Source organism: Phalangium opilio, unplaced genomic scaffold (assembly GCF_054372755.1).
Source record: "Phalangium opilio isolate 3A_F unplaced genomic scaffold, DU_Popi_V2 ptg000077l_1, whole genome shotgun sequence".
NCBI lineage: Eukaryota > Metazoa > Arthropoda > Arachnida > Opiliones > Phalangiidae > Phalangium > Phalangium opilio.
This window is the reverse complement of record NW_028324185.1, coordinates 10,802,737-10,828,535: the sequence shown is the minus strand read 5'-3', so window position 1 is coordinate 10,828,535 and position 25,799 is coordinate 10,802,737. Positions and strand designations below refer to the sequence as shown.

Below are 25,799 nucleotides of genomic sequence, written 5' to 3'. Positions count from 1 at the left end.
AGAGATAGGTATACGAGGGAAAAAAAAATGCAAATCTACCGACAGGCTCAGAAGCATTTGCTAGTCAAAAATGGCCTTTATTCGCTCAGTTGAGCTTTTTAAATGACCATATAAAACATAAAAGGTTAGTTAACTATTATAGCCAAAATAAAAACTGATTATTCTAGCAACCTTCTCATCATTTTTCCAGCACAATTTCCAACTATAATGACAATTCCACCAACAATGACAATTCCATCAACAATGACAATTCCATCAACAATGACAATTCCACCAGCTCAACAGTGGAAGGTCTTCCAGGAGAAGGTGCGGATTTACCAGAGGGTGTCAATGTTGGTGGTTACGTAATACCACCAGATGTAGAAGTAACATGTGATGTTGAACCTTCTAATTTTAGGTACTTAACTATGTATAATCCTATTGAGCAGTTCCAAAATTTGTCAACTTCCTCATTTAAAACCTACAGTAAACTCCATTTCCACCAAATATTTTATCTTTTTAGTGAACAAACTTCAGCTATCAATATGCCTGTTAAAACACCAACAAGTGCAAAAAAAAGAAAAGAGGAATTGGAGATGGAAATTCTTAAATCAATTGCATGCAAGAAAAAACCTACAACCGAATCTAAACCAAAAAGTTCAGTAGAACTATATTGTATGTCTTTGGTGTCAAGAATTGAAGCTCTGGAACCGATGAAACAATGTTTAGCTCGAAAAAAGATCGAAGATATTTTATTCGATCTTCAGTATGGTTCAGAATGAAGAATACTCATGTAATACTCATTTAAATTTCATAATCAGCCATGTAAAACTTATCATCTTCATTAAATAACAAATAATTCGCATTCCGGAAAACTAGTTTATTTTCAATGAAAATAATTAGAATTATATGTGAGAGCCTTGCCAATATACGCTACCAATTTCTGAGTTGAAAAAATTGGTTAGCTTTACACGAATATCTTCACTTTCCATGGTGTGATTTCTAGCCCCCTGGCGACCCAATCTTCTCAAATTCCTGACAGCGTCAAGATCCGCTTCTTGTCTCCATTCACCAGAAATGATTTCGCCATTTTGATTTTCACGATCTACAAAATTAGGTGGACAGTATCGGTTTTCGCAATTTGACTTCTTGTTCAATTCAATTTGTCTTAGGAAGTTATGGAGAACGCATATAGCTTTCACAACTTCCAACATTGTGTCTTCGGATGCAATAATGGCTCTGAGTAGGATCCTCCACCTAGTTTTTGTAAATTTCGCAGCATTATTATAATTTCACAGCATTATTATAATGTTATGTGTCGTATTTCGCACACCTTGCTGCTAAAATTCCGAAAGTGTTTTCCACTATTCGCCTGGCTCGAGAAAGTCGATAATTAAAAATTCTTTGCTCCTTTGGCAAATTAGGGCGGTTATAAGGACGCATTAAAAACCTTCATGAAATAACAATAATTAGTGTGGGAAACCAAAGATTTTTAGGTTACAGATAATATACTTATTAAGTGGAAATCCAGCATCTCCTATAAACATATGAGGTATGACCTCATTTGTACCGGGTAAAGAAGCTGGTGGAGGAATTGACACTTTGTTTGTTGTCAGGGCTTTCCAAAATGCCGAATTTCCCAAAATTCCCGAATCACTGTGATGACCACTATCACCAATATCCACAGTGACTAGTCTGTATTGCCCATCAGAAATGGCCAACAGAACTATGCTGAAGAACTTCTTGTAATTAAAATAGTCACTACCCGAGTTGGGCGGCGCCTGCAAAATAATGAGGGAAGTTCACATTGAATCAGCATTATGTGAATAGATCGGTACCTGAATTCGAATGTGTTTGCCATCAATGGCACCTAAACAATTAGGATATTGCCATTTTTGCCAAAAGTACCGACTAATCGATGAAAACTGTGCTAAACTTGGTTGAGGAAGATATTCACTCTGAAGTGCATCCCACAGAATACCACACGATTCTCTGATAATCTGAGAAGTGGTGGACCTTCCTACCCTCATTGTGAACGACACAGTTTGCATGCTATCTCCTGTAGCCAAATATCTATTTTTAAAGTAACGCATTAAAGTAACGAGAGAGAATAATGGAAATTTTTATTATATATTATATCTTACCTCAATGTTAGTGCTAGCCGCTCTTTCGCAGAAATAGGTTCACGAAACTGAGTATGAATTTTTTTGAGCCTAGGGCCAACTAAACTTAATAGAAAGTCCATTGTAGATGGATACATTCTAAAGTATTGAAAATACAATTTCTTGTTCTCTAATCTAAATTCGCTCAAGAGTGTATTAAATTCCGAAAGCTGATTTCGCCTAGTTAAATAAGGATGAAGCCATAAATCTCTATTTTTACGTCTTCTTCTTCTTCTACTTAAAATTATGGCAAGAACTAAATCATCCTCATCACTCGAATCCATTTTTGAAAATACAGTTTCCCGCCACGACGCGAAAATGTGAACCCTGCAACCGTCGCGTGGCGCAACGTACCTACCACCGACGTTGACGCCGTAAAAACGGCACGCCACGCCGCGTCGCAAAACGGCGTAGTGTGTAGTAGGCTTTATGTTTGATCCGGACTGACCAATGAGCGAGCTTTAGGAAAGGTAGGAGGAGAATAATTTTTAGCAGAATACGGCCGCTGCTGAAAAAAAGTATACCCCTCCCCCTGACTTAAGCTCACGGGTTGGTCGGTCAGGATCGAACTTAAGGCTGTTGGTTGGATATCACGCCGATGACGCCATTTTGACCTAAGGGTGTTGATTCGTAAAAATCAATAGCGCAGTTTGCGCAGACTCTCCTCAACATAATGAAAATAAACACGCAATTTAAAATTATGAATTTGATGACCGTCGAACGCACGTGTTCGATGTTTATGTTATTTGGTTTCGGAATATTAATTGTTACCGTAGTGAAGTAATTCGTAACGGAAATATTTTTAACTAAATAACTATTAAAATGGACGCGAAGCCACTTCGTTGCGCAAATTGTCAACAAGTCTTTACAGCGAAAGAAACGAGTCCCAGCGGCCCCGTCCAATCTCTATCAGGCAGCTAAGAAGCCAAGGCTTTGCGTCAATGCTTTCTGATTTTAATTTTTTTTTAATTTTTTTTATAAGTTTTTAGTCATTTATTAGTGTTTTAGTATCGAAAAATTAAGGTTTTGGGTCAATTCGGTGTTTAGAAAGTTTCGTGAAATGGAAAGATTTTTATGAGTGAGTCTTCTTTGTGGAGATACGTGGACGTTCCGCGCTCCGCTGTTAACTTTGCCGCTTTTAATTAAATTTATAGTGAATTTCTTTGGTTAAATTTCCCGTATTTGATCGGAAAGGTCCATTGTTTCCATTTTCATTGAATAGTCGCGTAAAATATCCATGCTATCAGTGTCAAAATAGTGTTACGGGTATTTTAAAGTTAAGACTCGGCCTATTTTAATTACGTTCTTATAAAGTGCGCGACGCAGTTCCGGTGCTTTCCCTTAAAATTCAAAGGCTTAGCAGTGCCATGTTTCGAACTCCGCCTGTGCAACGGCTTTCACTTGATCTCTCCCAAATCCAAGCTCTCAAAGGCCCGAGTCAAATTACTGTCTCCGACAGTTGAAAACCAATCTCAGTTCCTGATTGACACTATCACGGAAGTTTCCACCGCGTCTTCTCAAACTCGTGTCAAATTACTGTCCCCATCAGTTGAAAACCTGTGTGAGGATCTGTAGAGTATAAAAATGTACATTAGTTTTTTAGTTGGTTTTTATCTAAACTCACACCTATTTTTATAGACTAAGTAACATATATAATCTATCCTCTGTATTAAAAAGGTATCATTATCTTGGCGACTAGCGTAACATGTATCACGGTGTTAAATAATAAAGATGACAGTTCGTACCGACGACACGGTAGTCAATTCATTCAAAGCCTAATCAAACCCTAACATTGGCGACGGACCTATGATTCGACACTCGCGCACCTGAACGCCGATCTAAACCACGATCCGTTGCGAAAATCTAGACGTTCTGCATAACCAGCATTCATAGCCGCCATCAACACATCCTTCGGCCAATTCCCACCGTTCAACGAACATTCGGACCACTGGACCATATACGCTGAGCGCCTTGACCAATTTTTTCTCGCAAATGGCGTGAAGGAACGCCCAACAACTCCTGCGTAAGCCACCGCCGGAGCCGACGCCTTATTCAACCAGGACATCCAAGAACAGAAACGCGCCGTCCTCCTAACAGTCATCGGGACCACGACGTATACGCTATTTCGCTCCATAGTGGCGCCGGCGAAGCCTCACGAGAAACAGTACACGGACCTCGTCGCCATCCTGACCAAACACTTCAATCCAACGCCCACTGAAATTGTTGAAAGCACCAAGTTTTTTCAACGCATACTCCGTAACGGCGAAAGTGTCGCCGAGTACATGGCCTCCCTACGCAAGTTAGCCGAGTTCTGTAATTATGGTACTGCTTTACCGCCTCCTTCGCGACCGATTCGTCAGCGGGATTAATGATGAACACATGCATCGACGCTTACTGGACATCAATTATTATTATTTTTTTTTATTATTATTAATTTATTGATGTCCATGTTACTCATAAATTTACTAAAAAAATGGTGCATCAACCCTTTGCCACACTTCGTACATCTTTTGATTAATTATAAAGTAATAATTGCTATAAAATAGTACTTTCGTTAAACATTATTGAGAATAGAGGTTTGCGTGGAGTATTTGACTTCTATGAGCCATGCTATAATTTTGTACGGTATATTTCTAGACTGCAGCACTTCTGTATATCATTATCTAATATGTGAAATAATTTCGGACCTAAATAATAGGCATGTTTTTGACCTATAGTTTTGCTAGTTTAGGGAATTAATAAATTACCCTTTGTTATAAATCTAGTGGTATAATTATTAGTATATTCCATATAATTCTTGCTCTTGTATGTATATAACAGTATTTCTTTTCCATATAGATGTTTGACAGAGAATACTTTAAACTCCTTATGAAGTAGTCGACTCGGGTAACGATAATCTCTCCTCAAGCATATACGTATAATTTTTCGTTGTAGAACTTCCAAAGGTTCTAATATACTCTCGTATGTCCCTCCCCAGCCTATTATACCATATGATATAACGGACTGTCTCAGGGCGTAATATATCCTCTTTAGCCATGGAAGTTCCAGAAAATTACGGACATAATAGAATTTAGACAGGCATGATCGTATTTTCTTTGTTACGAGACATACATGATCTCTCCATCTTAGATTACTTTCAATTATTATTCCTAGATATTTAATTTGGTTTACTTTAATATAACATAGATTTGGACAAGGCTCTCAGTGCCGCCATCGCCATAGAGACAGTCGAACGCGACATTCACCAAATCAGAAGCTTTAACGCCGATGAAGCATCCTCGGCTATCAACCGCATTAACACCAATTGCTCGGAGAATCCACCCACAGCACCAGTCCGACGCCCCGCAGGACCACAGCAAATATCACGACACACCACGCCACGCCAACAACAGAACCCATGCATTCGTTGCACGTCAATCACTCACCCGGAGTGGGAATGCCCGTACAAATCATATGAATGCCGAGACTGCCAAACCATGGGCCACCTCGCAAAGGGATGCCGCAAGAAATTTCGAACCAGGCTACCAGACGCCAGAAGAAACCCCTATCGACCTCGACCTACCCACCGTACGCATCACATAATGGACACACCTGATCTCGCAAATCCTCATCAGACCCAGCCAGACATCGTAGGATCTTTACCGGAGTACGACGCATTCACGGTATATGACCTCGTCAATGACGTCAACGGCATGCTCCTTCCGTCATCTACCAGCGTTTCCGATGGAAAGTCTGAACCAGCACACGGTCAACCGCCACCAGCCATGACAATCACGTGTCACGTAAACAGCGTGCCAGTCACCTTTCAAGTGGACACAGGATCCGGGTACACCATTGTCTCTACAAACACCTATAATCAACTGCACGCCGCCCTACCGCTCGAGCCCGGTCCGGATAATCTGGCCGGGTACACGGGACATCGTCTCGACATCAAGGGCCAAACCAACGTCAACGTCACGTTCCGAGGACAAACATTACGATTACCCCTAGTCGTTGACTGAGGTCACCGTCCAAATCTGCTGGGCAGGAACTGGATATACTCTGCATTCAATATACTTCCGAAACCGGGAGAGTACGTTAATCTGGTCCACAACACGCAAAAAGTTCTCACCGACCTGCTTATCAAACACAAAGAACTCTTCTCACCAGGAATGGGATGCATTAAAAACGTGCAAGTCAAACTGCACATTCGCGACAACGCCCCAACACCTCGATTCTACAAGGCACGATCGGTCCCTTACCACATGAAAGACAAAATCGAAAAAGAGATCAGACGTCTTGAATCGGAAGGTATCATTAGCCCTGTCGCACATGCGGAATTTGCCACACCCATCGTGCCGATCATGAAGAGGAACGAAGACGTTCGCATCTGTGGTGATTTCAAAGTCACCACCAACAAGATCATCGACATCGAACGCTATCCATTGCCACGCGTCGACGACATTTTTGCCAAACTCGCCGGTTCCAAAGTGTTCGCCCATTTAGATATGCGCAATGCATATAATCAGCTGGAACTCGACGAAATATCACGAAATTTCAACACAACCAAAGGTCTATATCGCTATAACCGTCTGCCCTTTGGTATAGCATCAGCGTCGGCAATATTTCAGAGGTATATGGAAGTACTCACCTGAGCACGCATCCATTCCAAGACGACACAGTGGTAGGCGGGACAGACGAAAACGACCTTTTGGACAAACTGGCCAAAATATTCCAGACATTAGAGCGCGCAGGCGTCAAGCTGAACCAGGACAAGTGCGAGTTCTTAAAGAAATCCATCAACTTCTTGGGTTATCGCTTAGACGAAAACGGAATATATCCGCAGCAAGAAAAGTTGGCCGCCATAAAGAATGCACCGCCACCCTAGAATGCTGATGAACTTCGCTCGTTTTTGGGACTAATAAATTATAATGCCCTATTCATTCCGAATGCCTCCACCATGTTATCGCATCTCTATGGTCTACTCAATAAATCGACACCACGGAAATGGTCGAAGATCCACCAAGAGTCGTTCGAAGCGGCCAAGAAAGCGCTACAATCGACCAATTTACTCACCTTATTTGACCCTAGCAAAAAGATTATTCTGACTTGTGACGCATCACCGGTCGGAGTAGGCGCCGTCATATCACACAACATCGACTCCATCTAACAACCCATAGCGTTCGCATCCCGTACCTTATCGTCGGCAGAGAAGACCTATCCCCAGATAGAGAGGGAGGCGCTATCCATCATCTTTGGCGTGACGCGGTTCCGGGACTATTTGCTAGGAAAGCAGTTCGTCCTGGTCACTGATCACAAACCGTTGGTCACAATCTTCTCCGAAAACAAGCCGATCCCGCAGATGGCTGCTGCTCGCCTGCAAAGATGGGCGCTGATGCTGTCGGCGTACGACTACCGAATCGTGTACAAGAAAGGCAGTCTGAACAGCAACGCCGACGCTCTCAGCCGACTTCCACTGCAGACGATGGACATTGAACCACCGCTACCTATCGAACTGGTGCTACTGACCAGAGACACAGAGAATGCGCCCGTCACAATTCAGGAACTGGCCGAAGCTACTAAAACCTTCCAGATCTTGGCAAAGGTTATGGGACATACCATCAAGGGTTGGCCCAAGAATGGCAAGAACAACGATGACATAAGCAGATATTTCCGGCGGTCTACGGAGATATCCACCGCCAAAGGTATTCTTTTTATCGGTAACAAAGTCATCGTGCCCGCCGCACTGCGAAAGAAGGTCATGAACGAATTGCACAGCACACACCAAGGTGTACGGGCAATGAAGGAGCTGGCACGGGCCAAAGTATGGTGGCCTGCCATCGACCAGGATCTACAGAAACTATCAGACAGCTGCAAAACATGCCGGATTAACGCACCTATGCGCGATTTGCCTATCACGTACTCCAAGATCTAGAATTCACGTACTCGGATTGTCAACATATCACCATTGATCGTGTGGGCACTTATCGTCAAGGTTATGCCCGCCCTTTGCGGCTCAAATTTACTTCCGTCAGTAACCGCCGTTACTTCGTTCAAACGTTTAAGGACTGGCACCGTCAGAATTATTTCCCCTACCCAGTCTCGCCAGATCGCTCTGCCACCCAAAGACACTCTCACAAACTATTATTAGAAGAACTTCAATGGAAAAGAACTAACGGTGAACCTGACCTTGTCATTCCCCATGGCCACATCACATTCCGTTCGTCACCAAATCTTCACAATGCCCCATCGACCTCTTTGGCCTATTTCTCCAATACTACTGTCCCAAAAAACTACTAATGCTCAATCGTCTCTCTCCTCTGCCCAGTCTAATGCCCCATCCACTGCATTGAATATCCCTCACACTTTTATCAAGTCATCTACCCACTCTTCATGCCCGAAGATCATCTTCTCTAACGCTCAAAGCCTCTATGGCAAACGTACAGAATTTCAAGCATTACCTCCATCCTGGGGAGCTGACTGTATTTGCTTATGTGAAACTTGGGCCAAGCCTGGACAAGCGGACGCCATCTACAATCTAGCGGGTTACACGCTTATTCGAAAAGATCGTCAGCATCGTCCTGGAGGAGATGTCCTGATATATCTGAAAAATGACCTCCTATTTCACTAATTGTCTATCCTTAATCAATTCGAAGAATCTATCTGGTTAGAATTGAAACCCGCTACGTCCTCTACGTGGGTGACTCTCGGTTGCTTCTATCGCCCCCCATCAACTTCATACCTCCAAACTTTGGTTATAATTGACAATATTCGTGATGTCGCTTCACGCTTTCATGAGATACTAATTTTTGGAGATTTAAATCTACCTCATATAGATTGGACCACTCTAACGTTCAAACCTGGTGCCACTCATGAACATGGCCACCTACTTCATCTTATTTGTTCTTCCTCGCTGACGCAACACGTCTCGTTTCCCACACGTTTTAGCCAAGCCCGCAATATCAACAGCAATGTTCTAGATCTAGTCACTACCGCAAGCACAGTACTTCCTTCGTTGGAGACTCTCCCCCCTCTGGGACATAGTGACCATCTCTCACTCTCCTTTCTTTTTCCCCTACAAGACCAATTGCACTACCGTTTCTTTGCTAAGAACTACGACTACTATCGCGCGGATTTCGTGGCACTTAATGCTGCCTTGACAAACGTGCAGTGGGATTCAATCTCCACTCTTCCCATTGATGAGGCTTGGCAATATTTTACCTTGCAACTTTTTCGCTGTATCAAGAACGTAGTTCCACTTTATAATGCTACTAATCATCACCAAAGTCGCCCCTGGATCACAATTTACACGAAACGTGCCACGAGAAAGAAGGAAAAACTATGGAAACAACTACGAAGTGCCTCGCTGTGCGGCAACCTTTCTGTGCATAATAGACTACAACCTCTCTACAAACAACAAGTCCTTTTACTTAAATCTCTAGTCTTGGCTTCTAAATCTAAAATGTATGAAAGGAAATTTAAGACAATCAAAACTAACCCCAAGGCCTTCTACCGCTTTGTACGGGCCCAAGTAAGGTCTCTCCTCTCGCGTCTGAACATAAAGTTGGCCAATGGTACCACCACGGCATCTGACTTAGATATGGCTAAATTTCTCAACGTTACCCTAGCAATGAACTTTAATTCGTCCCTATTATTCCCGTCTGACCTACCCCCAATCGAATAACTACTACGATGCCTGACTATTTCCCCACTGTTAGCGAAATAACATCCATTCTTAAAACTCTTGACATTAAAAGCGCTTCGGGCCCAGATGGGATACCAAATCACGTTCTATAAAATTGCTCTACCTCACTAGCCCTCCCACTTCACCTACTTTTTCTCAACTCTCTGACGTCCGGTTTGGTCCCCGCTGCCCTTGGCCCATGTTACACCAATTTATAAGGGTAAGGGTAAAAATGTGACGCTAAGAATTATAGACCTATCAGTCTCACATCTTCCATATGCAAGGTCATAGAGAGATGCCTTTACTCCGCCCTTCTGGCCCATGTCGGCCCGTTTCTTAGCACATTTCAGCATGGCTTCCTACACAATCGTTCGGTGGAGACATATTTACTCTCTGCCTTACTTGTTGGTGGACGGGTTAATGTCATCTATCTTTACGTTGCGAAGGCGTTTGATTCCGTGTCCCATGCACGCCTATTGGCTAAACTACATCATTCGGCATCTCCAACAACATCTTCCACTGGATTACGTTGATATTCATGTTAAACAACCGCGAATTGGTCAGAGGCAATAAAAATGTTTTTTTCGGAAATGTGATTTGGTTTAGTTTTGGTGAGATTTGCTTACGTATTTTCAGGCATTTTAAATGGGGTTTTGGTGACACATTCATCATGCCAAGTTAAGTTTGCAAGAAAGTTTTTATGGAACCAAAAATTTTAACGTCAATTCAGAGTTCCGTTTTTCTTGAACATAGAGACAATATTTAAAATTAAGTATCTCCTTTGGTTTTTACAGGCGTCAATTAGAGCCAGGTGCTCTTTCCCAGATGTTTTAGGGGCAATTGATTGCACTCATGTGCTAATCAAAGCACCAGTTGTTGAACCAAATGCCCACATGAATAGGAAAGGAAATTACTCACTTAATGTCCAATTGGTAAACGATGTCCTCCTTGAATGATAATGTGCATACTGACAGTCCTTTTTCTGTACCAGATTTGCGATAATGAAATGCGTATCACCGATGTTGTGGCAAAACATGCTGGTGGGAGGCATGACTCATTTATTTGGCTTTTCAACGACGTATTTGGGCGTTTTAAGGCTGGAACAATGCCACAAGGGTATCTTTTGGGCGATAGTGGTTACCCGTTACAACCATTCCTAATGAGACCCATACTCCACCCTGAAACACCAAATGAACAACGCTATAATCAGCGTCATATGTCAGGTAATTGCAATTTTTGATTGATAAATAAAATAGACCATTCTGACCAATTACGCAAGTGATAGCTATTGACTGACAGTAACTATTTAAGTGATAGTTGTCACTTCAAAAATATTTTAAACTATTGGTCGCGTTGATACCTGACATAATCAAAGCTAGTGTTGCTGTATTAACTTAGTCCATTAATTGTTATTAACATTTAGGTCGGATGTTATTGAACGCGTCAATGGCATTTTGAAGATGCGTTTCCGATGCCTAGAATTGTCATGAGGTGCCCTTTGCTATAACCCTAGAAAGGTCACTGACATAATTTATGCTTGCTGCATCTTACACAACTTCTGTTTGGATGAGCCAATGCCTAGGGATAAAGGTAAATTATAGTTATATATGTTGAATGTTAAATTTATTCTTGTGCATGGATATATGTACATCATTATGGTTAGGATGATGGAGGAAGTATGCGTAATCTGAGAGAAACCGGCACGCTTAATGTGTCACAGCTCAGGTTGGATGGGTCGCCAAAAATGGGGAAGAAAGAGTAGGATTCAATGGTAATTGCTTCATCTGTAGCCCTTAGTGTTGAGTCCGGCGATTCCTGCCCCATTTTGGCGTCCTATCCGACCTGAACTTTGATACATTAAGCGTGCCATTTTTCTCTCAGATTACGCATAATCCTGTAATCTAACTGTTAACCCCATGGTCAGTAAAGGGTGTGTACTAATCTAAATTAGTTACAACAGCTTTCTTGACTCCATTTGATTAGAACCAGTTTTAATCTAAGGTTTTTGTTTTTAGCTGCACCAGTTGCATTAAATTCGCAACCAAATACCGATGACACCGATGACGAACTTGAAGCAGAACAAGCCCATGACCACAACGAGCTGCTTCAAGCTGGACGAAGGATTCGGCAAACATTGAGAGCGCTGTAAACGCTGACGTTGGGTGGAAGCACAGCATTTAGCATCATGAAAGTGGGGTGGCGTTGCAGTTATCATTTTCGCCTCACACCAAGTGGGAAATTTTGATCATGAACTGTGGAACCGGTCTACTGCTGCGTAGATTTTGCAAGTTCTCTCTCCATACACTTGTTAAAGGAGTTCTCCTTCGTGGTCTCACCCCGATTCGCATTTCAATCAAAACGTGCTGCGGTTAACAGTAATAGTTAGTATAGGACGCTGTCAGTTAGCTTTGTCGGTAGATAAAGCTTGTACTACGCAACGAAATGCGTCTACAATAACCCTTAACAATTTGACCTTGACATTTCACGACACTTTAAACCGAAATATTTTGTGTCGGTCACACAGACCCATTCTTCGTGGAAGGTTGAATTGTGTGCTCAGTTGAAAGCTACACTACACGTTTTGATCTCACAACTAATCATATTCGGCGTCATTAGTTGAGAACTTTGGAGTCTTTTTATTTCCGTATCGCGCCTCACTAATTAGATAATGAGACGTGGCTCACAGTGCAGTAGAACCATTCTTGGTTGAAGATAATGATTTAGAGAACATTCAAGGAACTCGTTTGCGTCAACTGTTCAACAGCCATAATAATGGTTCATTGTAGACGGACGTGCCGATCTGGCGAGACCACTTTTTATGCATCACAAACACATCTCGGCTAAGTTTGTTAATGATCATGATGTACTACACTGGAAACCACACTTTAGCCTTTCCCAAATATTATCTATATAAATCAAAGTCCTGACTGACTGACAGACTGACTGATAATCAACGCCCAGCCCAAACCGCTTGCCCTAGAAGGCTGAAACTTTGCTGGAATGTTACTCATAAGTAGTAGGCGCGTACTAAGAAAGATTTTTCCAATTCGCCGCCATCTTAAAAAATGGCGCCCATAAATGTAAAAACTCTTCTCTATGCAACAAAGTCCGCGCGTTTCAACCGATTTCTCAAATATTTAGTACTATGGCAACCTATAGACGGGCTGAATGGTTTTTCGGGTTCGATTTGTTGAAATCTTTTTAAATGGCGGCCAAAAACTTAAAAACCCATCTTTATGGAATAATGTCCGCATGAAAAGTTATAAAAAATGTCCCGACGGGCTAACGGGCAACGCTGAGTGCCTTCGCTCCTAGGGTGCTACAAAAATATCAGTCATCAGTTAAATCTACCCATTCTTTGTATCAATTTGATGGAAGTTCTTATTACACGCGAGTGACGCCGCGGGTAACGGCTAGTATATATATATATATAGAACGTTCAGCTTTGACAAGACAACTTACTAGAACTCTCTCTACACAATGACTGAGAAATCTACAACGCTTGCAACAAACTAAAGCAACCTACCGTCTTAGTAATGATGACAGTGGCAAGCCAATAAACCTCATCAACGGGAACTATTGTACAGTGAAGGTCTGTCTATTATCGTTTGACACTTTACACTACGATCCCTCAGTGTTCTATGTTGAATCACTACATGAACCCAACACCACTTACCTCAGAGACGACTTAACTTCTAGCAATGTCCATATCACGTTCAATGGTAGCCTCTACAGCATTGAAGCCATCGCCATACCAACTCTCACTGTACAGGTTTGCCAAAGAAATTGTCTGTTTCCCTACAGCGATTATGGCGAATCACAGCAGGCGTTACAGTTAATTGTGGTAATACACTCAATTACTACCCTTCGTGAGGACATAGTTGAAGAACGCGTCAACACAATGCCTCTGTCTTCAATAACGTAAGCACATTATTAGTAGGTCTGTTTCAATTATGATCTAAAGAAATAATGATGATCATATTTTGTAGAATATCACATTACAATGGATGATTCATCTCACAGAAATGGTAAACTTATCACTCGCAGCAGCTTAGTTTCCATCCCGGTTTGAGCCGAGTAAACAATACATCTTACCCATTTGAAGTTTGAGACTATATGTTGAGGCGAATGTAACCGAAAGGCGTCTTATGCGTCTCTTTAACTAATATGACGTCATCATCCAAATAAATCACAATGCGAATCGCCACGTCAAATTCCCAGGCATTGGTCCAGCCTATCACTCTGTCCATACGTCTATGGTTCCACTCTCCAGACTAGGGTTCAGTTCAAGCCCTTGATGTAGCCAAAAATGTGTCATTACAACCAGAGATGCTTCCCATATCGCTCAAGCTTTCGCTGTAGAGCCTGGTAACGCTGAAAAGGAAATGTATTAATTAATGGACATTTAACATTTACGACCAAATAATATAGATATCTGTTAAATGAGTGTAGCTCTTTGCTGATGACGTTAAGCGTATCTTCGATGAACCTATGTGATTGGACGATGGTCGAAGTGATGTAAACTGAACCTGTGAAGAAAGTGAGTGCTTATTATTCTCGCTCCATATATTTAGGACCAGGCTGAATTTACAATGGTGAAAAGATGTTTATTAACAATTACGCATCGCAAGAAACGTGACAAGCATGAACCTCCTACAGACTATAAAGGTGCGAGGCACACCATGAAATCAAGAACATGCAATAGAAAATAATGAGAGTAATCGTATTTAAATATAGCATAAGCATGCTTAATAAAAACATTAAATTACAATAAAAGCGCATGCCAGACTAGGCATGTAAAACATTAAATTAAATTAAATGACAATAAAAGCGCATGCCAGACTAAGCATGTAAACATTAGATTAAATGAAATTACAATAAAAGCGCATGCCAGACTAAGCATGTAAAACATTAGATTAAATTAAATTACAATAAAAGCGCATACCAGACTAAGCATGTAAAACATTAAATTACAATAAAAGCGCATGCCAGACTAAGCATGTAAAACATTAAATTAAGATAAAAGCGCACGCCAAATTTTGCGTGTTATAAATAAATGAAATGAAATACAATGAAAATGTGCAATTTAAAGGTACAATGAAAATAAGAAACAAAATAGAAAAAGGTGCGTCTTAAATTAAGCGCGAAATAAATTATAGAAAACAATTTGCATATCAAGTTTTGCATGCAATAAATAAATAAAAAACTAACCAAAAAAAGAGGACTTCACGGAAACATGCGTGCAACTAAGGTTTTCAACGCTTCAGCCTGGACCATTGCAGCCTCAGCCTGAAGCTTAGCAGCCTCGGCTTGAATTTTAGCTGCCTCAGCCTTCAACCTTTCTGTTTCATTTTTTTGCTTCTCATTTTCGGCTTTTCTTTCCATCTTAAGTTTCTTAGACTCCAGCCTGGCCCCTTCTTGTTCCAACCTCACCCGTTAATTTTCTGCCAGAACTCCCATTACGGAGTGAAGATGTTCTTCACTCGCATTAGCTTCATTGGCAGATACAAGAAGCTCTTCTTTGAAGGTTAAAGGTCTCTTGCGACTGTTCCTTCTAGGCAATTCAGCTGTAAAAGAACTGTGTTCAGTTATGATACCAAATACTAAGCAGCGGACGAACACACTGTAAGTGTACGATGTACTTAATTCATCCGCTGTTGTGTTAATGAAACAATTTCATTTTCTCAGAGCAATGTCTTTTACAAGTAAATTCTCGCAAGATAACAACGAATGTTGCGACAAAAGTTAATGTCATCTTGTGAGGTTCAAATGTTTAAGAACAAAACAAGGTCATTATTTCCCCATTCCATAGATGACGCCAAATAACTGTGTCGAGGATTATGTTCGATACCACAGCAGAAGGTACCAAACATATGAGGAAATAACTATTAACACGTAACGTTATGATAAACGCCTAGCCACGGGAGTAAATTACCCAATTCATAGAACACTGATAGACATCCGTATTGTATAGTATACGACTTACAATTGGTATCAGACAGTGGCGGTTGGCCATCACTGGTGGTTGCGCTAACAGTTGTTGAGCAACTTGCATCGGGATCCTGGATAATAAGGAATTAATTAATATTAATCACGCTTCCAAATCCCTCAACGCAACTGACATCCAAAACGCCGTCATGGCTACTATTTAACGGACAAAAAAATAACTTGGTCATATTTTAATGTATTGAATCGTGTTAGTAATGTAATATGTGTAGGAGTTCAATGTTGACATGGTAATTGAAATATGAGAGGGAGCCGAATCACAGCCAAATATTGAAATGTGTTATAGGACATGTAGGAAAGAATTGTATATACAAACACTATACAATAAGAAGCTGCTTTGAGCATTTTTTATATGTCTATTCCATTGTTTGAATTAAACATTTCATTTGGTCATGAATTATCTCAACACTTATCATAACACTGTTGCGTTTAGACCTTTTCAAAATGATTAAAACCGGTTTCAATGTGTTTAGTTCATAATGTTGTATTGTATAATAATAATCTTAAGCTTTTGCTTACGAAGGGATATCCACACGAAGCCTATGGCCTTCATGTTCGTTCAACTGGACATTTGGCAACTACAGGTAAACAACCCGGTCGTACACTTGCATTTCCACCGGGAAAAGTCTTTGAAAGCGTATGATTATTATGTTTATACGACAAGAAAAACTAGAGTATATTACAATGTGAGACGAAGTCACAAATAATGGCATTTTTAGGATTGTTTATGAAACTATCAGTGAACGTTGGTAAGGTGACAAGTATTTGACAACTAGGCCATTTGCTACAGTATGTTTAGGTTACTTACACGACTTCGCAAGGTACAGGTTGTGAGGAAGAGCTGCAAGTCTCGCTGTAAATGTAACAATAACTCTGTTAATAGTTACTAGACCCACAAATAACATTCTACAATTGTCCAGGAACCCTCTGAAGAAGGGTTAGGTCACAAACAACATTGCATAATTCCTCAAGGTGCTGGCTTTTACATCTGAGAGCCGGTTGTCCTCGTAGTAAACAGGTAAAACAAATTATAAGATTTCAAGCTCACTTTTGATGTAAATCTACCGTTTAGAGCGGACACTAACTTTAAAGATGCAATACTTACTGCTGTCAAGGAGTACACAAATACTGTGTCAGTCATCGAACATTAGCAAATCAGGAACTCTTTTCTTAAGACGCCAATGTTCATGGACAGAGCAATTCTTGCAGTTTAGGCTCTAATCATTTAGGTAAAATGCACCGGGATGTAGGGCTTGAAATACTTATGTGGCAAGTATTACATTTTAGGGCCTTGATTTACAAATAGATACAATTGCACAATAGGTACCATTAACAACAATCTCTAATAGGGAACAAAATTGCTTGTGTCCCATTCGATCGAATCCCAATCGACCGAACGCGTTTCCCATTCAATCGAAAACAGCCCAAATGTGCGGTTTGGGGAAAATATATATCAAAATTTAAAAAGCAAACGTTTTCACTTTTTTTAAGGCTTTTTTTTCCTACAGGTTTCGTTGTATATATATATTGATGTTTGAAATAAAAAATTTAACTTTAAGAGTGATTGATAACTGAGAGAATTGCTAATAAAGGCGGCTTTCTTTATGTTAATAATGGCTACTTGTTTCAATTGAATAAGAAAAAGGATAAAAATAGTTACTATAATTGTAGAAATCCCTCCTGTAAGGTTCGAATAATAGAAGTAACCTAACCTAACCTAACCTAACCTAACCAAACCAAACCTAACCTAAACGTAAACCTAAACCTAACCTAACCTAACCAAACCTGACCAAACCAAACCAAACCTGACCAAACCAAACCAAACCTAACCTAACCTAACCAAACCTGATCAAACCAAACCAAAACCTAACCAAACCTAACCTAACCTAACCTAACCTAACCTAACCAAACCTGACCAAACCAAACCCAACCTAACCTAATCTGACCAAACCAAACCTAAACCAAACCAAACCAAACCAAACCAAACCAAACCAAACCAAACCAAACCAAACCAAACCAAACCAAACCAAACCAAACCTAACTTAACCTAACCTAACCTAACCTAACCTAACCTATCCTAACCTAACATAACCAAACCTGACCAAACCAAACCTAACCTAAACCTAACCAAACCTAACCTAACCTAACCTAACCTAACCTAACCTAAACTTAACCTAACCTAACCAAACCTGACCAAACCAAACCTAACCTAACCAAACCTAACCTAACCTAACCTAACCTAACCTAAACCTAACCTAACCTAACCAAACCTGACCAAACCTGACCAAACCAAACCTAACCTAAACCTAACCTAACCTAACCTAACCTAACCTAATCAAACCTAACCTAACCTAACCTACCCTAACCTAACCTAACCTAACCTGACCAAACCAAACCTAACCTAAACCTAACCTGACCAAACCAAACCTAAACCTAACCTAACCAAACCAAACCAAACCTAACCTATCCTAACCTAAACCTAACCTTACCTAACCAAACCTGACCAAACCAAACCTAACCTAACCTAAACCTAACCTAACCAAACCAAACCAAACCTAACCTAACCTAACCAAACCTAACATAACAGTAATGTTTTGGAAAAGGCATATTATTTGAGAAGTCAATGAAGCTAAACATGAACATTTCGGAAAAGGCGTACCATAGTAAAATGATTTGTAAAATATTACTAACCTAACATAACGAACCCAAACCTAACCTAACATAACAGTAAAGTTTTGAAAAAGGCATATTATTTGAGAAGTCAATGAAGGTATAAAACATCAATATTTTGAAAAAGGCGTAACATCGTTAAATGATTTATAAAATATTACTAACCTAACTTAACCAAACCAAACCTAACCAAACATAACAGTAATGTTTTGGAAAAGGCATATTATTTGAGAAGTCAATGAAGCTAAACATAAATATTTTAGAAAAGGCGTAGAATAGTTAAATGATTTATAAAATATTATTAGCCTAACCTAACCTAACCTAACTTACAATTTCCTTCTCTGGGTTTGAACCCGAGCCTCTGAATTAAAAGCCTGATATTCTACCATGCTGCTGCGGTGATTCGAAATCCTCACAGACATTTAATTAACTAATTCTTTCAAATAAATTCCCATTCAGCAGAAACCCGCCATTGGGCTGGAAATTTAAATATATTCTCCATAAAAAACCAAAAAGCGGTTTCGGTCGAATGGGATTCGGTCCAATGGGATAATACCACAAAATTGTACGAATAACAGCGGAAAGACCACTTCACACAGATTCACTTCTGATGCTTTTGAAATAGGGAAATGAATTGGAATAGTTGCTTAAACAGTGATGAAAATACGTACATAACACGTTAGGTCACACCTGTTATTAGATGGGACTGTTGGTACAAACAATAACAATAGGATGAGGAAAATTCTGAAAGAGGTAGTTCCAAATGTAAATGCTCTCATTAATGGGTTAGTAAAACCAAAAAACTCACGATCTTCCAACCTTATCAAGTTGAAGGAGTACCTTAATGTACACTTGTACAAAATATGGACTTACCGGCATAATTTGTTTACTATTCTTACCATATATCTTTGGATTACAATAAGTTACTTACGTTTCATTAAATTGTGGCGCTGACGAAGGTCCTGGAAGAGAGGGTATATCCGAAAGTTCGTACCCTCCTGCTATCCCAAAAATGGAGGCCCTAGGAATCAATGCAGCCAAACGAGACTCAATGGGTGTGAGCTCGCTGGCACGATTGATTCCTCCCCCAGTCTTTTTCGTTTCCGAGGCTATTGTAGCTACTTTATTTTTTAAATAACTCTTTAAAGCAGCCCACTTTTTTCTTATTTCTTCGCCAGTGCGCTGTTGCCGACTGATGTGGTTCACACGATCTGCAATCGTTTTCCACATTTTGCGCCTCTCCTCTTGGGATTTCCCGTACTGATTGTTCAGTAACGAGGGCACTGCCTAAAGTTGGGAGGCAAGACATTCCATCTCGTCATCGGAATATGGACCCTTCCTCAGTTTCGGTGCCATTTCTTAAGCTATATGGCTTACTAATTAGAAACGAATATTAGCAAAACTAGAATGTATGAACATGTAACTGCCATCGTGTAAGATGGAGTAAAATGTATCAACCTTGATAAATTAACAGTTTCATTTATTTCCTATTTAACAATTTCATTTATTTTTGTATTTGACAAATTACAAACATGACAAGGGAAAACAAAACGATTAAAACGAATGTTTGTTAAAAATTAAAAGTCACATTTAAAATATAATCGTACAACCATGAATGATCATTATTACATTACCTTATTTCGTGCAGTAAAAACGATCGAAATGAAAGTTCGTGAAATTGTTTACGTCTGATTAGGGGTTTCGGCGCTAGATGGCACGGTACACCGAACAGTAAGGTCAAAGATCTCTTGCACTGACCTTTAAAAGTTCAATACACTTTCAAGTTGTGTTAACTGGCCTTGCACCAAAATATAGTTACGATTACTTGAAGAGCTGAACTGAACCAGAATGTTCAGGTCCTGCCCATATGGACATCCAATCCCCACCCCTAGGTCAAAATAGCGTCATCAGCATGATATCCAACCAACAGCCCTAAGTTCGATCCTTACCGACTAATCAGCGAGCTTAAGTCTGGGGGAGGAGCATACTTTTTCTGCAGAATACGGCCCCAGATCCTGAATTTAGGAAACGAGAAAATGAAAGGAGAAGAGTGTTAGCAACTGAAAAAAAGGCTGTTTCGGGAACAGGTTCTAGCACACCCAATGGTGGTCCTACCGCGAGGCCAATTGGCCACGATTCTGCGAAAGATGATGCATTAAATAAAAGCTCTATTGAAAGTACTGTAAGCGTAGGCATATCTATTAATGAGGAACCCAATAATGTACAAAATGATAATGCTAATATTAGTGAAATAATCGAAGTCGATGAACAAGTACCTTGTACGTCCCATGGTAATGTCTATCCTTTAGAAAGATTAAGAATCTTGAGACAAAATGAAGAATGCAGTAAGAGGGAGTCGCTAGCAAAGGGGAAAAAGCGAGAGAATGAGTCAAATTGTGAAATTGAAAATCAGGGTGGAATATTTACCAGGAAATTAAAATGGGTTGATGAATGGTATAAAGCAAGCGAACGTGTAAGAAATCAGTTAAGTAAGGCTACTGATCGCTAAGATCCAAATTATAGGGAAAGAGAACGTGTCAGAAACCAATTGTATAAGTCGGTTAAACGCCAAGATACCGAGTATAGCGGTCCGTGACATTTAGGCGCCGCCACTTAGCCGCCAAGACAATTAGGCGCCGTGACAATTAGGCGCCGTGACATTTAGGCTCCGCGACATTTAGGCCCCGTGACATTTAGGCTCAGCGACATTTAGGCGTCGAGACATGTACGTGCTAATAATTTTTCCATTATTTCTTCTAAAAATCCGCAATGACCTCTCAATTTGGCAACCCGTGTATTGTCCCTGTGCGTCACTGCATGACTATGTTCGCAATCCCCATTAAACGACACGAAACCTTACTTGTTTTTACAAAATAATCCTAAAATATTAAAAAAAATAACCTAACCTAACTTAAGTTGGGAAGTCAATGAAAATATACAACAATATTTTGGAAAAGGCATATAATTTAGGGAAGTCAATGAAGATAAACATCAATATTTGGAAAAGGCATAGTATATTGGGAAGTCAATGAAGATAAAAACAATATTTAGGAAAAGGCAAATTATTTTGGGAAGTGAAAGAAGATAAACAATAATTTAGAAAAGGCATATTATTTTGGGAAGTCAATGAAGATAAACAACAATATTTTGGAAAAGGCATATTATTGCCCGAAGCCGCAGTCTGCATTGTATACGCCAAATTTCAAAGCATGATTCAAATCGATAAAAATAGAAACGTAACTGTAGACTATTAAAAATGTCAGCAACTACCACCGTAGACTTGATTCTCGCTTTATCAGATACGCCCAACTTTTTGGGTGTTTTCGCGTAAAATAGGTTACCTAAGGTCACCAGATATCCCGCATCGCTAATTATAAATTTAGATCAGCACTATGAAAAGGGGTCTCACTGGGTCTCGGTCTTTATAGACGGAGCTCGTGTAGGGTATTATTTCGATAGCTACGGTTTGCCACCATTTCTGCCTAGTATAAGAAGATTTTTATCTTTAAAAGTGCTTTCTCAAAAATTCAAGTTTAAAAAAAACTTGAAAAGCACTCGGAGTTCGCGGACTTTCTCAAACCAAAAACTCTAGTTTTAAAATAAATTTAAAAAATATGCTGAGTTTGCGCGATTAAAACTAACTTCAAGTTTAATAAAAAAAACTTGAAAATAACACGGGTTCACGGACTTTCACAAAAAAGAAATTTAAGTTTTTAAAAACCTAAAACGTACACGATGTACACTAATTCAAGTTGAACTTGAATTTTAGCTTAAAAAAAAGCTGTTTTGAAACAGTTCAAACACTGTCGAGGAACTTAAAGTCTTAAAAAAACTGGTAAGACTTAAAACTAGGAGGCTCCGCTGGGTCAAGAGACAGACTATAATTTTAAACCCTTTTTTGTCACTTCACTCTGGGCTAGAAAGTTTCCATTGTGCGCGGTCGGGTTCGGGTTTTTTGGACAGGTTCGCAATCTAGCGTTAATCTACGGTCTCCACGCGGGTAATGCAGGTGTGGTTCTTAAGCCTCGTTTTCAAAGCAGCGGGTAGCGGGAAAAATACCAGCAATAGCGCAAAATAAGTAGAAAATATCGCTCTCGCTTTTAACACTACTCTTTTCATGCAAGCGATGTTTTGAAGCTATAGCTCAAAACAAGCAAAGAGAGAGCGCAATTTCAAAAATCGCGCACATCTATCTCAGTTTGATTTTATCGCTCCGTCTTAAAAAATCGCTTGACGTCATTCGTTTGACAACCAATGAGTAGGGACGGGAGAAGTAAAAGAAAAAATAAAAAAAAAGTTTCATTTCGGGAATCAGGTGTCTGCTCTCCATTCTGCGGTTTCTACCAGTACATTTTGGTTATTTAGTAGTTTTTAGCACACAGAACATTATGGGGCCTCCGAAAACCGAAAAAGCTAAATTACTCGAGTCGGCTAAACAATTATAAGCCGAACAAAAGAAGACTGAAAATGACCTAAAGGAAAAACTAATTCAGCTAATTGAAGTTAGAAAAGCCATATGGGATCGCCGATCCGAGGAATATCGGAATCGGGATACTAAAGATATGATGTGGTTAGAAGTTTCACAGGCTTTGAATTTATCCAGTGAGTATTTATCGGTTTTAGATATTTGTTTATCACAAGATTCAACTTACTAAACCCATTAAGAGGATGAATGTAAAAAGATGTGGAAGAACCTTGTTGATCATTTTCGTGGTGTTTACAACACATTCTCAATTAATCGTAGTGGACAAGGAACTGATGATAACCAGATAGAAGTCATAAAGTGGATTTTCTTTAAACAAATGCTATTTATGAAAGATGTGGTGTCAAGAAGAGAGTATGCTAATGTTTTAATTTTAAATTCTAATGCATATTAGACAGGTATATGAAATTGATAAATTTTAATTTAGAACATCATCCAACTTTGAGCCAGAAGGGAAAAGTTCAAAACATAGTGAAACACCAGCTCTGAAAGCGAAGGAAAACATAGTACAATACATTTTAATAATTGAAATACTTGTAAGTGAATTAGTTAAGTAACAATTAATTGATGTGTTCAATTAGACAATCACAAGGTTTGGAGACACCGATTACTCTATTCACGAAGATCTGATCGAGGATGAACAGATTTCAGAATCAGTAGAACCATCCCTACTGCCCAAGGAAACTTCTGAAATTCCTGGGGCCTCAACTTCATCAAAATCGGAACCAATTTCAAGAATGAAATCAAATTTTCTTCAAAATGAACCAGGGAAAAAAAGAAAAGCGCCTCACGATAATCTATTAAAACAAATGGAAGAACTAAACAAGTACGCCTATCACATTTAATTAAAATAGGATAAAATGATTTATTGTGATAAAACCAACGTTACAAAGTTTAACCAAGACTGAACGATGAGCTGAGGCTAGAAAGACCTCGTTACATTTTGTTTTTGAATTAAATTAATATAATCTTTATCACCTTGGGTTCACCTAGGGAAATTCATCGTTCTGAAGACGATTGTGGGGTATTCGGGGAATACGTAGCTATGCTAATGAGGAAAGTACCCACTGAATTACAAAACGACTGTCAATTTGAAGTTATCAAATTAATTCGGTAATATGCAAAAGCAACGTCACAAAATTAGCCTATTGACCGTTTATAATGTGATATCATTGTACAGCACCATCATCAAAACATGACCATGCTTTCGTTGTAACGTTTTGCATTAAATAGTAATTTTAAACGACAACAATATGTTCAAATGTTTTATTTTTACTAAGAAAAATATTTTCATATGAGATTATGCGTAACAACGTTTTAAGTTATTTGTAATTGGGCCTTTTCACGCCAGTTATCTCCTATTGCCATGGTACTTCTCCTTCTTGACTGTAGAAGTACTTGGTGAATTGATTTCTGATAGCTGCAGCATTCATGCTGAAGTTGCGAGCCGTGGTGTACCTTCCACTTTGTATCCCCAACGTAGGATTGTCTTTGCAAAATGCGTGCCATTCTCCTTCTTTGATGGTTCCACCAACTCTTATTGAATCAGCAAAATCAGAAGGACAGTAAATCTTTACCTCCGATACATCATCCTCCATCATTAAAAAATTGTGCATGACAACGCAAGCTTTAACAATAGTGTCAACATTTTTGGGTTTAAAACAGAGGGGCTGTTTGAAGACCCTGAACCGTGATACCAATATGCCAAACACATTTTCACTAGTTCGTCTAGCTCTGCTTAGCCTGTAGTTGAAAATTCTGCGTCGATCTTTTAGTTCAGTTCTTGGAAAGGGACGCAAGAAGTTTGGCAAAAGTTGAAAGGCTTCGTCACCCAATAAAACATGGGGTAAAGAATCATCAGAGTTGGGCAGCGTCTTTGAGGGCGGGAAACTGGCAGTATTATTTTGCACTGCCTGCCCAAATTATGATGTTTTAAATATACCGCCATCCGAATGCGAACCATACCCTCCGACGTCAACTACCAAAAACCTGTACTTCGCATCCACGGCTGCCATTAACACAATTGAATTAAATCCCTGAAAATATGTAAAAAATGTTTTCCGTTACACAGAAATTATTTTCAAATTTCTATCATTACTTTGTAATTGTAATACATAGTTCCAGTCTTGTTTGGTTGCTGAATCATTATGTGCTTTCCGTCCACCGCTCCTACGCAGTTTGGGAAATTCCATTTTTCTTCAAAATCTTTGGCAACCGAAAGCCATTTTTCTGTAGTCGGCTGTGGCATATAGATGGGTTGTAAAACATCCCATATTGCCAAGCACGTTTCTTTAATTATGGTATGTGCTGTTGTTTTCCCAACACGAAACGAGTATGACATGGATGCGAGGTTGTTTCCAGTTGCTAGAAATCTAAAGTTGCCAATAGCCACCAATAAGTTAAAAGAAAACAGAACTGCAAACGATTACTTTACCTTAAGGTTAACGCCAATCTTAACCCTGGTGGAAGTGGTTCACGTGACACTGGATATTTTTGCAGTCTTTTTTCGAGTAATTTAAGTAATTTTTCAAATTTTGAAGGGGACATACGTGTATAATTGGCAAATTTGTGGTGATCCGTTCTCCTCATGGTTTTCATCTACGTAGAAAATATAAAAACCTATTTGTTTCTGTTCTGTCTGTTTACATTAACAAAGCCAAGGCCTATGCTAAACAAATCATGTACTTACTAATGTTTCATAATCGCCTTCCCGTTTACGGTTTCGCCATACTGGGTGCACCCACCACCGTTTGTTGCTGTATCGCCTTTTGCTAAATGTACGGTACTTCAAAAAATATATTTGAAGTAAAAGCAATATTTTCTTTAATAAGAGACC

The 25,799-nt window shown here is 39.7% G+C and overlaps 2 protein-coding genes across 2 annotated transcripts; one reads left to right on the top strand and one right to left on the bottom strand.

Moving 5' to 3' along the window:
• The first annotated feature begins 2,963 nt into the window (after positions 1-2,963).
• On the top strand, positions 2,964-6,142 carry LOC149658456 (uncharacterized). The gene is made up of 4 exons (XM_089844748.1): positions 2,964-3,038; positions 3,456-3,702; positions 4,170-4,496; positions 5,328-6,142. The coding sequence occupies exons 1-4, from the start codon at positions 2,964-2,966 to the stop codon at positions 6,140-6,142; spliced, it is 1,464 nt and encodes a 487-aa protein (XP_089700874.1).
• An 18,179-nt stretch (positions 6,143-24,321) lies between these two features.
• LOC149658455 (uncharacterized) lies at positions 24,322-25,552 on the bottom strand. Its single transcript, XM_089844747.1, has 3 exons — positions 25,513-25,552; positions 25,062-25,378; positions 24,322-24,876 (listed from the first exon to the last, which is right to left on the bottom strand). Exons 1-3 carry the CDS (start codon positions 25,550-25,552, stop codon positions 24,322-24,324), a joined length of 912 nt encoding a protein of 303 aa, XP_089700873.1.
• Positions 25,553-25,799: the final 247 nt, after the last annotated feature.